At 40.0% G+C, this 13,673-nt stretch overlaps 1 protein-coding gene across 3 annotated transcripts in view; it reads left to right on the top strand.

Moving 5' to 3' along the window:
* The window catches only part of phldb2b (pleckstrin homology-like domain, family B, member 2b), a 45,207-nt gene extending 39,757 nt beyond the window's left edge, over positions 1–5,450 (top strand). For all 3 annotated transcript variants that reach the window (XM_059326838.1, XM_059326837.1, XM_059326839.1), the window contains 5 exons: positions 1,375–1,465; positions 1,619–1,765; positions 2,612–2,831; positions 3,017–3,102; positions 3,307–5,450. In XM_059326838.1, coding sequence (XP_059182821.1) covers positions 1,375–1,465; positions 1,619–1,765; positions 2,612–2,831; positions 3,017–3,102; positions 3,307–3,447 — 685 coding nt within the window. In that variant the 3' untranslated portion in view covers positions 3,448–5,450. The remainder of the gene's footprint in view (positions 1–1,374; positions 1,466–1,618; positions 1,766–2,611; positions 2,832–3,016; positions 3,103–3,306) is intronic.
* Positions 5,451–13,673: the final 8,223 nt, after the last annotated feature.

The following is a 13,673-nucleotide window of genomic DNA, read 5'->3' as shown; positions in this document are numbered from 1 at the left end:
AATTATTTGGTTCTTACCAAGAAAAAAAGTGTTAGATGATTTATCTTATTATGTTTTAAGAGTTAATTTCTTATTTTAAGTGTTCAAAATGCTTATTTCTAGATATAAGTATCTTTATTCAAGAAATCTTGTCAAGTGAAATTATCTTTCCATGCAGCAAGATCATTTCCTTCAGGTTTAGCGTTTTTGTCTTGTTTTTAGACACCCCTTTTTTTGCAGTGTGTAGATTTTCATCTGTACCTAAGAAGTTTTTATGACAGCGAATTATATCAAACTACCTGCAAAAAAAACAATCAAGACACTAACAGTAATATTCACATCTAAAATTCACTAGTATGTAGATTGGTGGTTTTCAGTTCAAATTGTGGCAGAATATAGAGTGAGAGTTGCGGTCTTTTCATATGAAACTGGCAACTGATTCTGGAAAAAAAAAAACCAGCGAGCGGGAAAGCATTTTCTGTTCTCTGCTTGTTTTTCTTAATCTTTCGGACCTTCCCTCCCTCCCAATCCTTTTTTTCTCTTTTCGATTACTTGGGGTACCCTACTGCTCTCTCATATACCCTTCCTTCCTTCCTGATTTGTTTAGACTGAGTCTAATGTGTACCATTCATCTAAACAATGTTGTGACATCATCACAGATCAGCACAGGGTATCCATTTCCTTCTGGCTTCGGATAAGAGAAAGCGTGTGTGTTTGCGTGTTTGAGGGAGAGGGAGAGAGAGAGAGAGAGAGAGAGGGATGGGAAAATTTGGAGAGCAAAACACTGTTTAACATGACAAACATAATGTACAAATCCCTTCTATTTGTTGTCAGTCAAGAATGCATGTCATGTGTAGACAATCTGCAATGTGAGACCTGAAGCTAGACATAGCAAGTCCTACAGAGAGAGATGGTCAGATCCTTAGATTGCCTTCCCCTCCAAATGGATTTCCTTTTTGAGTCAGTACACACACATGCATAAACAGTGAATTATCAGGAGTATTCTCAGGAGAGTGTAGCCTTTTCTGTTGGAATGCTAAGGGAAATGCTGTAAACCATGACTGTGTGTTTTCTCTGTACACTTGCACTATTACATGGAGCTTTTACACACATGTGGGGCTTGTTAGCTTTTACCTAGATTCTTAGAAAATATAACATCTGAAAAATGTCGAGTGGAAAAGTCAGAGTGGAGTCAGTTTGTCACGCTTGCTGCAAGTGTAGCAGGTTCAATTGATTAACCTGGCAGCTGCCCAGGTTCATTAGATTTTCAGTGTGTTTCAGGTTCAGCATGATTTGGTGTTTGTTTTCTCATAACCAAGTGGTTCATTGTGTAGAAAAAAAAAGGCAGCACTTTTCGTGTTGCTGATGTGTGTCATATGTGTTTGTGTGCTGCAGTGCTAGTACTTCAAATATGGCCAAGCTAGAGGAGATGGAGCGTCTGCTGAGAGAAGCCCAGGCAGAGAAGAGCCGTCTCCTCGAAAACAAGGTCACTATGAGATCAAGTTTTTTAATTGATAGAGATTGGCCAAATGTATAAAAGCATAAATATTTTAAAGTTCATGCATGCATTTATTTCCCAATTTCTACAAGTGTGTTTGTGTGTTTTAAAACGTTTTTAATAACTTCAATTATTCCACAGGAGCAAGAGATGGAAATGCGAAAGCAGGCACTGGAGGAGGAGAGGAAAAGGAGGGAGGACCTGGAGAAAAGGCTACAGGAGGAGACAAGCAGACGGCAGAAACTCATTGACCGTGAGGTGAAACTGCGAGAAAAACAAAGGGCACAGGTAGGCAAAAAAACAAGACGTAGCAGGAAACATTTGTGTCCCACTCGTGTTCTTTTCTAATGTGGAAGTGTTACTTATTATGCCATTATTGGTAGTTGTTACATGTTTTTAAATCACGTGTAAAGTTCCTATATGTATTTTATATGGTTTAACTTTAAAATACCAAATATAATCATGTCAAAATATTCCTTAAATCACACATTTAAACAATTGTCACATTTGCAAAAATATTATTATATCTACAAAGAGCAAGACACTTAATAGAGTATTCCTCTGCCCCACCTGCCCTATAGGGTGTCATCGGGTGATGGGGGAAAAACTATATTTCAGACAAAAACTAACATGTAAGAGACCATACATAAGATAAATCATACATAGAGGATATAAATGAGATGTATTCCATGTGAGGAGTCACAAAATGTAGAGAATAAAGCTTTCTCTCAACAGTAAGAGAGATTTGTCATGCGATCATTTTTACCTAAATGATTCTTGATTGCCCCTCTTTATGGAATTAACCTTTTACTCTTTGACAAAGCATTCCATCTTGTTTCTGTAGCTAACCTTTTTACATGTCGTGCACATTCCCCTCTCTGTATGGTTTCAATCATGTCTCTGCTGACAGTTCTTGGTATGAGCTTCATCCATCTTTTGTTCTCTTTCCCGGACCATCAACTGCTGGCAGCAGAAGAAAGAATCTTATACTTGAATCTATCCAACATATGATATACATCTGCATGATTTGTATGAATTATATAAACACAAAAAGGATCATGAATACATCATTGTCATTATTTTAACCTATTCCCTCTGCTTTTCAATGAACCCGTGTACTCTTTTTGTCTGCAGTCCCGGCCGCTAACGCGGTACCTGCCGGTGCGAAGGGACGATTTTGACCTGCGGGCTCACATTGAGTCGGCAGGCCACAGCACAGATACATGCTTCCACTTGTCCATCTCTGAAAAGACCTGCCGGGGCTACTTAATCAAAATGGGAGGCAAAATCAAAACATGGAAGAAACGCTGGTTCGTCTTTGACCGCAACAGACGCACGCTCTCATACTATTCCGGTAAGACAGAAGATACACATATATTTAAATATATTTTCTACTTTGTATTTCCTATATTTGACATGCATTAGAAATATAGATTAATGCATATAAATAAAACCCAACAGGCTACAGTTTATTTACTCACATTTGTATTATACATTTAATTTATATGTCATAGCAACTAACTATTATGTCTTCTGCAGATAAGCATGAAGCCAAGCTGAAAGGAGTCATCTACTTCCAAGCTATTGAAGAAGTGTATTATGATCACTTGAAGAATGCACATAAGGTATGTGTGTATATTGGTTGCTATACAAGCAATGCCTGCAAATTACTTATGTCTTTAAGAATATAATTATCTTTTTTTTCTTCTTTTTTCTTGATTCTGCTTTCTGTATCCAACTCACCTTTCATCACCCCCTTTCTACCTCCTTTCCTCATTTTTCTTTGCTCTACTCTTGTTTCATCCTTCACTTTACCTTCTGTCCTTCAGAGCCCAAATCCCTCCCTGACCTTCAGTGTGAAGACTCATGACAGAGTCTACTACATGGTTGCTCCCTCTCCTGAGGCCATGAGGATCTGGATGGATGTGATCGTCACGGGCGCTGAGGGATACACCCAGTTCATGGTGTAGTGAAGGAGCGGGATATGCCAACGTGCTATGACTCTTTGTGGCTTTAGAGACTAAGTTTTCTATTCCTTTTTTTGGTTGTTTTATCCCTGGACTTTTTTAGTGTCTGAATGGATGTTATTGTCATCAATGCTGAAGAATGAACAGTTTTTGTTTTATGAAGACCGCTTTAGTAACTCAAGATCATTTTTGCAAGGTTTCATCATCAAATTGTAGGAAAATACAAGATTATGATTTGAACATTTTAAAGCAATCGGATTCAATCCCAGAGACATAATGATGTTCAGGAGATCTGAAATGTGCCACTGTGCCTTTGAGTGTGTTCAGGTGTACATCAAGCTTAACTGTAAACGATATACATGTTAAGTGTTAAAAAGCTAGTTTATGAAAGCTTATCACAACCTGTTTTCTTCAGAGAAGAGCAGACTGTGACTCAGCAGCTCCCTTTAACCATAAAAAAAAACCTATTACAGAGGATTTTTATGGTGGAGATACTATTGGAAAAATTGAAGCAGAGTGAACCAATTTGAGCTTTTAGTTTGATCTATACATCTACATCATATTATTACATCAACTAGAATACATATCAGTTAAGAAATGCTAAGTGCCATTCAAAACCCTGAATAGTTTTAACATGTCACCGAAGAACTTGTGGTCAATTATGCTAAGGGTTTAATCAACTTTTTGGCTGTTTTAGAAAAAAGAATAATTTTTAGACAATTTTATGTGTATAGATTAAATAATGCATATTCATTTTGTAAAAGAAGTTGAGCAAAGTATTTTAAATGTCAGCTTTTCTTATCATTTCATGTATCGTTACTGTGGCATTCTCAGGTCTTAACTGTGTGCATGGATGCGCATGCATGCATTATATGATCATGTGCGAATATACACATGTGCTAAGAAGTGCCTGTTTTTGTTTGCATATGTGCACTTCTATTTACTGCGAGCTTCTAATGTAGCTCAAAGGTGCTATTGCTACATGGTGAATGACACTACTAATCCAAGCCACGCCATTGCATTACATATTTCAATTTAGGTGTAATTATGCAGTCAATAGGATACTGTGCTGGGTTTACAATAGTGTGACCACAGGCTCAGAAATGCAGCTCTGTTAAAACAGTGTCAGGTGTGTGATTTTCCAATGTAAAGAGTTCTCGAGGAATAATGACTTACTGAGGCACAAATTGTGATATTTGTACATTTTGTTTCTAAGATGTAGTTAGTTTTACAATAGTAAGGACAGTTATTATCCATTATCAACTCAAAATTCCTGTTTGTGCCTTTTTTTATAAGTCACATTTTATGTGACAGTATTTTTACATCTATATTATCTATATTTCTAAAAACTACATGTATCTAAACACAATGCCAAACTGTCTGTGGCGAGAAAGAAAACACACCAGTGTGGAAACATGGTCCTGAGTGGTTTCGTGAGAAAGAACCCTTGTAGGATTAAGTTGTCTTTTAAGATGTCTGGCACAAAGAATCTATGGTACATGTGCTCACTTAAGAGGCCTTAAGACATCAAACTGACTGATTATTGTGCTGCTTTGGTCCACTAGCTTTCATTTTATCGCCACTTATTCAATGTTTATTTAAAACTGACTATTCTACATCGATCACTAAAGCTGCTTTCATATTGTGCATCATACTCAATACTAGGTCTGAATGATACAGTCCACTGATCAGTGCATTTATCATCTTGCCTCATCGCTTTTCTTTTTTGTTTATTGACCAAAGTACATGTTTATGTGGTATATTGTATATGTGGTTTCTTTGTTTTGACTTCTCTTTGTTCAGTACAATATGATCAAAATTATATGTTTTTACATGACAAGCACATGGTCGTTTTCCACCAATTGAAGCTGTCACAGTGGGAGCGTCCATGAGCTTAATTTTTTTTAAATTTGTTTTATGTAGATCCTACTGTATTTATGCCATTACAAATGCATGTATCTTAATTTTGTATTTCCATATGAATAATAAAAATATATTTTACCTTTTATAGTTTTAAGATGTTACTTTCTGTGAATACTACAATGTCACTTTTGCAGGGATGAAACTATCTATGGCTGTTGCCAACAACAATTTGATAATAGGGGAAAAAGGATAGTCAAAAACAAGAAGCCCTCTTTGATCCCCGGTGAAGCGGTTGGGAACCAGTGGCCTATATGGATGGAATAAATAGGCTAAATTTAACAACAATGATAAACAAGAAAATGTAAAAATGCCTCTGGAACTACAAACCTCTACTTGAGGTGCTTAGTGTAGCGTTTGACATTTCTGCAGCAGCCTACCGTTATCAGTCACCAAAGTGGTTAACTAGCTCCTTCTAGTGGCTAATATTCACGGGAGAAAAACAACAGACCTCCATGTGTCTCTTCGTCTGGGAACACACACAGACGGTTTATTATTACTGCGCATGCTCACAATAACATCCCAGCGCACTGAGGCGCACATGCCGCATAATGAAATCACAGCATAGACTGTTTAACATGGCTTTGCTACTATTTTAAATATGCTTAACACTCCCACTCAAAGACATGTGTATAACTCTCTATAGTGGCAAACAAACAAAAATAAACATTTGGCATACTGGCAGTGTTTTTCTCTTCTTTTTTTTTCAAAAACATTTTACATCTGTCAGTCAATTTACTCTCCAAACAAATACCTTTTGAACTTCTCAAACTTAGCCTTTGTCACTGGCTTAGTAAGGACATCAGCTACCATGTTTGCAGTAGGGCAGTATTCTATAGATATTTTCCCTTCTGCGTGTGCAGACCGTACAAAGTGATACTTTATATCTATGTGCTTACTCCTCTGTCTGCACACTGGGTTCTTAGATAGAGCTATCGCCCCCTGGTTGTCCTCATGTATCTTGACTGGTACATGCTGGTTACCTCTATCCACTCCTTTAAGTAGCTGTACAAGGTACATACTCTCTTGGGTAGTGGCTGCTAGTGCCATGTACTCTGCTTCGCAGGTGGATAGTGCCACCGTTGGCTGTTTCCTGCTCTTCCATGATATAACAGGACCATTCTCATTTAAACTGAAACAGTATCCAGTTGTGCTCCTCCTATCATCGCTGTCGGCTGCCCAATCAGCATCACTATATCCTTCAAGCTGTAGGCTATTCTCACATTTCTTGTAGTGTAGTTCTTGATCTATAGTACCCTTTAAGTACCTCAGTAGGTGTTTTACTGTAACCCAGTGCTGTTGTTTTGGTTCTGCTAGGTATTGAGATAGTTTACTGACAACCCAGCTCAGATCAGGTCTCGTACATGTCATAATGTATATCAGGATGCCTACTATCTCTCTGTATCCTGTTGAGTCGATAACTTCACCCTCACTGTTAAAGTTTAACTTTTGCTCACAGGGGGTGGATTTCGGCTTGCATTCAGACATCCCAAATTTTGCTAACACCTTCTCTATGTGTCTCTTTTGAGTCATTTTGATCTCTCTCTCACTCTGTTGAAAGTCGATACCCAGGAAGTGTTTAAGTGGACCCATATCTTTCATCTTAAACCTTCTCTTCAACATTTCTTTTACATCACTGAGTAAGGTGCTGTTACTCGCTGCTATGATTAAGTCATCTACCCACACTAACAGAATCACTTCCTCGTTCTCAGTTTTTCTGCTGTAGACACAATGATCAGCATCATTTTGTACAAAACCATTCTCTGTAAGGTGATTATGCAGTAACATATTCCAGTTACGCCCTGACTGTTTTAAGCCATATAATGACTTGTTGAGTTTGCACACTAAGTGTTCTCCTGTTTTCGGTTTGATCTCAAAACCTTCCGGTTGCTCCATATATACCTCGCAGTCCATTGGAACATGGAGGTAAGCAGTCCTTACATCCATTTGGTGTAAGGTGAGATCCTCCTGTACAGCGACCTGCATCAGTGCTTGGACAGAGGTCATGTTGGCTGTCGGTGAAAAAGTCTCTTTGTAGTCAATCCCTTCCACTTGGCTATAGCCCTTTGCTACATATCTGGCTTTACAAGTCTCAGATCCATCTGGGCTCTCTTTCACTGCATATACCCAGCGGCCTCCCACTGCTTGTTTGCCCCTTGGCAGTGGGGTCAGGGTGAAAGTCTCATTCTCTGTTAAAGAGTTAATCTCCTCTTTCATCGCATCAGCCCACATTTTAGATTTTTTAGAGTCCATTGCCTCTTTAAATGTTTTAGGCACATCAAAAGCCACTCTGTAGAAATAATCTACATTTTCACTTTCATCATCATTAAACTCAGCTTTACACTGGTACTCCTTTAAGTATTCAGGAGTCTTCCTCTGTCTCATAGGATAACTTCTTTCTCCCTTTTCTTTCTTAGTATTATCTGTCTGGATTGGACCTGCCTCAGCAGTCTCCTCAACACTAGACTCTTTACTCTCCTCCGGCTGTCCCTCACATTGGTTGACTATCTTCGGTGGTGTATCATAACACTCTATGTCATCTCCCATGTCACAGTCTGTCTGAGTCTGGCAATCTGCATTATCTTTTGTGATGAATTTTACCAGCCTATGTTTTAGGACTTTTCCTGTCTCAGGATAATACACGTTATATGCTGGACTATATTTATCATAGCCAACAAAAACTCCCTTTTCACATCTAGAATCCAGCTTCTTTTTATCCTGCTTATATACATAGCATTCAGAGCCAAATATATTCATGTTAGATAGGTTAGGAGTTTTTCCTGTGAAAACACGGTAAGGTGTTTGCTCTAGCCGCTTACTGTAGCACCTGTTGCGGATTTGAGCTGCTGTCTGTACAGCATATGTCCATAGTTGCTTTGGGAGGCTACTTTCTAATAGCATGCATCGCGACATCTCAAATAAGGTTCTCCAACCTCTTTCGGCAGTTCCGTTCTGATGAGGTGAGTAGGGTGCACTTGTCTCGTGCCTTATCCCCTTACTCCTAAGCAAAGACTGGAACTCCTGCCCGGTAAATTCTGTACCGTTATCAGACCGTATGCATTTTATCTTTCCATGTGGAGCTACATCTGCTATGAATTTTTCTGTAGCTTTAGTCGTGTCGCTCTTTGCTTTGATAAAGTATGGAAAAATCATCCCACTGTAATCATCTGTAAATGCTATCGCATATCTGTATCCATCTTTATCTGCTGGTTCTATAGGACCGCATAAGTCTGTGTGTACTAGCTCTAGTACAGTTGTAGCTTTAGCATCTGCCTGTCTATTTCTACTTTGTGTGAACTTGCCCTGTGTGCATATTTCACAGTTTTGACTGGTCTTGTCATGTTTCCCTTTTATTGACATTCCCTCAACCACCTTTTCTAACTTTGCAACATCATCAAAATTGCAATGACCAAGTATTTTGTGCCACGTTTGAATGTCATGACAACCATACACTTCATCAACATTTTCATCCTCTACTGTGCTTAGGTAATACAGCCTACCATACACATGTATTTTGAACTTGGTGCCATCTTTGTGGATCAGCCAGTCCTCACCGTCCTTGAAGCGGACCTCGGCTCCGTTGGCTGTCGCTGCTTTGACTGAAAATATGTTTTGTGGAAACGATGGGATGTAGAGTGCTTGCTTGAGCCTCGTTTTCACTTGCCGTCCCTCGCTGTCCAGCAAGTAGACCTCAGCGTCTCCCCTCATCTTCGCCATCCCGCTCACCTTTGACCCGTCGGCAAGCTCAACCGTGTGGTTCTCTGGTTTGAAGCTCTTGTCAACTGTTTTAAACTTTGTGGCATCGTTGATCATATGTGTTGCTCTTTGAGTAGGACAGTCACTCATCCTGAAGAAACAGAAAGATGTAGGCTCTGCCTCTGTCTCTCCATCAGCTTTCTTTACATGGTCACGGCCTCGTCCTCGACCGCGTCCCCTTCCTCGCTGTGGTGTATCCCATTTTCGTTCCTCTCTTCTCACCTGGTAGCCATGTGTCCCTTTTTACCACACGTGTAACACTCGACGTCAGCCAGGTCCATTTTCTTTCCTCGTCCTCTTCCTCGTGATCTTGTTGTTTCGCTAGTCTTCATCACGTTATCTTCTTCATTCACGTCACTCTTCCCATATTTTTCTGTACTCTCATAACTTCGCAGTTTTGTTTTAAACTCGCCGAAAGTTACAATGTCATTTGTCTGGGTGATGTGCACGACGAATGGCTTGTATGAATCAGGCAGTCCTTTAACTACCATAGCTATCTGAAGCCCGTCACTAATATGCTCATCTGCTCTTCTCAATGACGTGAATATAGCCTCTGCTCGAATAATATAGTCAGTAACTGTTTCATTATTAGCCTTCTGCAGTGAGGAAAGTTCACAGTACAAACTTACAACGCGGGGTTTGTCCTTTCCCGCGTAGTGCTCGCGAAGGATCTCCAGTGCTCTTCTTCCGTCCCGTTTTGCATCCCTCATTACTAGTGACAAACTCTTGTTGTCTAGGCATTGCACCAGCTCTGCATATGCCTCTCCGTTCTTTGCCTCATCTTCCGCGAGTGCTCCTTCGTCTTCCTCAGGTATCTGCGGGTCTTCCAAGATGACTTCTCTGAGGCCTCGTAACTCCATGTGCGCGAGAAACCTCGTTTCCCAGAGTTCGTAACTTTTCTCGTCTCCGTCGAATAAAAGTCTGAACCATCTTTGGCCTGCATGACTGGGCCCATAACCTGTAGCGTTTGACATTTCTGCAGCAGCCTACCGTTATCAGTCACCAAAGTGGTTAACTAGCTCCTTCTAGTGGCTAATATTCACGGGAGAAAAACAACAGACCTCCATGTGTCTCTTCGTCTGGGAACACACACAGACGGTTTATTATTACTGCGCATGCTCACAATAACATCCCAGCGCACGCAGGCGCACATGCCGCATAATGAAATCACAGCATAGACTGTTTAACATGGCTTTGCTACTATTTTAAATATGCTTGACACTTAGTGCCAAATTTGTAACATCTCTTCAACAGCAGCCAAGTCAGTCAACTTTGTTGGTGATTAACATTTAATATAACGTCAAATTAATTACTTAAATGTTCTTGAAAACAACCATAACCAATTTATATAAATGCGCCAAACCACAACAAAATACGCTAGAAAACAACTGCAGGGTGAGAAAGATGGGGATGGAGCGCCGCTATGTGGCAGAGTTCGTTAAAGTCAGACAACCACCTCAGATAACTGAGCACTGTTAGCTAAAGTGCATATCTACAATGTGATGCAGGGACACGGTGGGATGTTACAATGAAGCCAATGACAGTATGGTGCACTATTCGAATACGTTTTATTCCTCCCTGGATTGGACAGATTCATTTTGGCTGGTGTATCCCCTGCTGTTTCAAACTAACCAACAAATAATACAGTGACAACCCCCTTCCTGCATTAAAGGCATTATCATAACTATATCTGGAAGAGTTTTTATGTATGACCGCAAAGTTTAGCCCGGAAACGTGAACAGCTTGTTACCCCGAAACAGGTTGTTAATACGTTGCCCAGAATGCACTCTGACTAGTAAAAGTCTAAGAGAGGCAAGCATATTAACAAATTATACGGTTTCCTATGACAACAATTGTTAGTGCAAGTAGCCTAGCACATATTTACATCTCTCGAGTCCGTTATTAAGAACTGTATCTTATTACACACCCTATGTTAGCTTGCTATCTGGAAATGGTTTACATTTATATATCATGGATTTAATATATCAATCGGTTGGTCTGAAGACAGTGCGATTATAAATATATGCCACTGTCAGTTATAGAACTCCTTTTACTCCTCCCTCTCTCACTGTCAGCCTTGACTAGCCTTTTTACATTGATCGATTTTATAGTACTGTACTGATAGAGAGAAGGTCTCTCTATTCAGAGCATGTTGTACACCACTATATACTGCACACCTGTGGTCAAACTACAGAAAAGCAAGCTTACAAAGACATGTGACTTCAAGTGGCTTAATAAACAAAAAGTTTAGTACTACATTACCTGTTGAGACATTTGTCTCTTCCAGTGGCGAAATCAGGGAGGGGGGCAGGGGGTGCGACTGCCCCCCTTCGTCCCTCCATGGTTGAAAAAGCGCGCTAAAGTTCCCTCAAAAGTGGCGAAAACAAGAGGAAGTGCCTTATTGGTTGTCCTTTACAGGTGCAAAAAATGATTGGGTGCCCTCTAGAACAAGAAAATTCGATAACGTGCCTTAATGAGTGCCCTTCTGCCTGTCTGGTGCCTCCGTGGTTGAAACAGTGTTGCTGAAGTGTCCCCTAGAGTGGTGAAAACGAGAGAAAGTGCCTTATTGGCTGCCCTTTACACATGAAAAAAAATACTGAGTGCCCTCTAGGGTGCCCCTTCATACAATTAATTATGAAGATGTGCCCTCTAGAGCAAGAATATGGCAAACCGAAAAAAAATGTTCTGGTTAGCTAATGAGGTGCAGATGTTCCTCTCTTTGGTAGCCGACGAACGGGGAATGCAAAAGAGGCGTTGCTTTTCATGTGGCCTCGAACAGCTACATCGAGTTGTACTAAAATCTGCAATGGATAACGAAGCAAAAAGCGGATTAAGAGTATGCACGTACCCGTGGTGGAAAAGCGTGATTAGATGCGCAGTTAGAAAACACGATAAAGTGCCCTTGCAAAAGAGAGAGAAAAATCCCAGTGAAGAAAATGATCTGTAGTGATTACATTTACATAAAATGTCCGTCCACTGCTGTTTTTTTGGTGCATAAAGGTTTTGTGTAGCGGATGATCCGGGTATTTCAAGATGGACTCGAACATCTTGACAGTGCATCTATCCACCACCTCCTCCAGTGTGTCCAACCTGGCTCCAATCACAGAACCAGCTCTTTTGACTAGTCTGTCCAACCGCCTTGCATGTCTGTGTCTGATGCTGCCTCCCCAGCAGACTGCAGCATAAAACAACACATTACAACCACAGACTGTTAAAACATCTGCAGCATCTTACTACAAATGTCCAGAGATCTGAGCTTCCTTAAGGAAAAGAGGCGGCTCTGCCCCTTTTTGTAGAGAGCGTCAGTATTTAGAGAAAAGTCCAACTTATCCAGGTATACACCTAGATACTTAGAACTTGGCACCACCTCAATGTCCACCCCACAGGTATTCACTGGCAGAAGATGGGGCTTGAACCTGCGGAAATCTATGATAATTTCCTTAGTCTTTGAGGTGTTCAGTAGGAGATAGTTCTTGTGACTCCAGTCACTGAAAGCTTTATCAGACCCCTATATTCAGATTCCTGTCCATTCCTGATACACGCCACAATAGCAGTGTCGTCCGAGTACTTTTGGATGTGGCAGGACAGTCCCTTGTGGAGCCCCTGTGCTGCTCAAATAAGAAACCAGCTAAAAACATGAATTAAATAAACATTGTAAAGGTTTTATAGTTACCTGTGTGGTATTATCATAGAGGTTTGGTTATAATTTTAATCATCAGTACCATATTATTAATTACTTTGGTCTGGATCTCCTCATGACTTAATGCTATCTTAATCAAGGTGCTATGTCATCATCATGGATGAGGACTATTTCATCATACGTGATGCATCATAGTTTTTTGCGTGCTGGTGGGCCCCCATGTTGTGCAGAATGTGCCATTTTTATTTTTTCGCCCTGCCATTCAAACAGTCGGAGCCCTCCACTGACCCTTTGCCTTCAAACCAGCATCAATTCTTCTAGGCATTTGTTCACACTGCCTAAGACTTTCGCACAGAACTGTCTATATATTTATATATATTTTTGTTTTTGTTGCATTGTCGTGTTTCAAATGTATGTTACTTTCACTTCCATAATTATTTTAATCAGTTTCACCTGTATATACTGTAAGAAGCATTTGTCAGCTTTATATTTGTTGGATGGGATTTTAAATACTGTGATGATATGAAGCCACAGCTTATTTCAGGTACTGTGTCAGTTAGGCTGCCTAATGGGTTGAACTTGATATCCCAGGTGGATGTATTGAAGTAAGTATTGGAAGAATGCAATGCAGATTGCAAGAGAATATTTTTACAGTGAAAATCCTCCTTGACATATAACATGAATCTTTGAAAACACATTTCTCTGTGATGTTATGATTTCAAATGACAATGTGTGTGCATTTGTGTTTCAAGGTTCCATGTGTTCTGTGTTCTAATGCATGGACATAAATTAGAACACAGAACACACAGACACTCTATTTAGAATGTGTGCTCTCCACAGACTGGACACACCACTTGGCAGACACACTGTGGAAATACTACTCAGAGTTTTTACATGTTATCTAAGTTTTTTT

This window comes from Centropristis striata, chromosome 23 (assembly GCF_030273125.1).
Source record: "Centropristis striata isolate RG_2023a ecotype Rhode Island chromosome 23, C.striata_1.0, whole genome shotgun sequence".
Taxonomy (NCBI): Eukaryota; Metazoa; Chordata; class Actinopteri; order Perciformes; family Serranidae; genus Centropristis; species Centropristis striata.
This window is presented reverse-complemented; position numbering and strand designations above follow the sequence as displayed.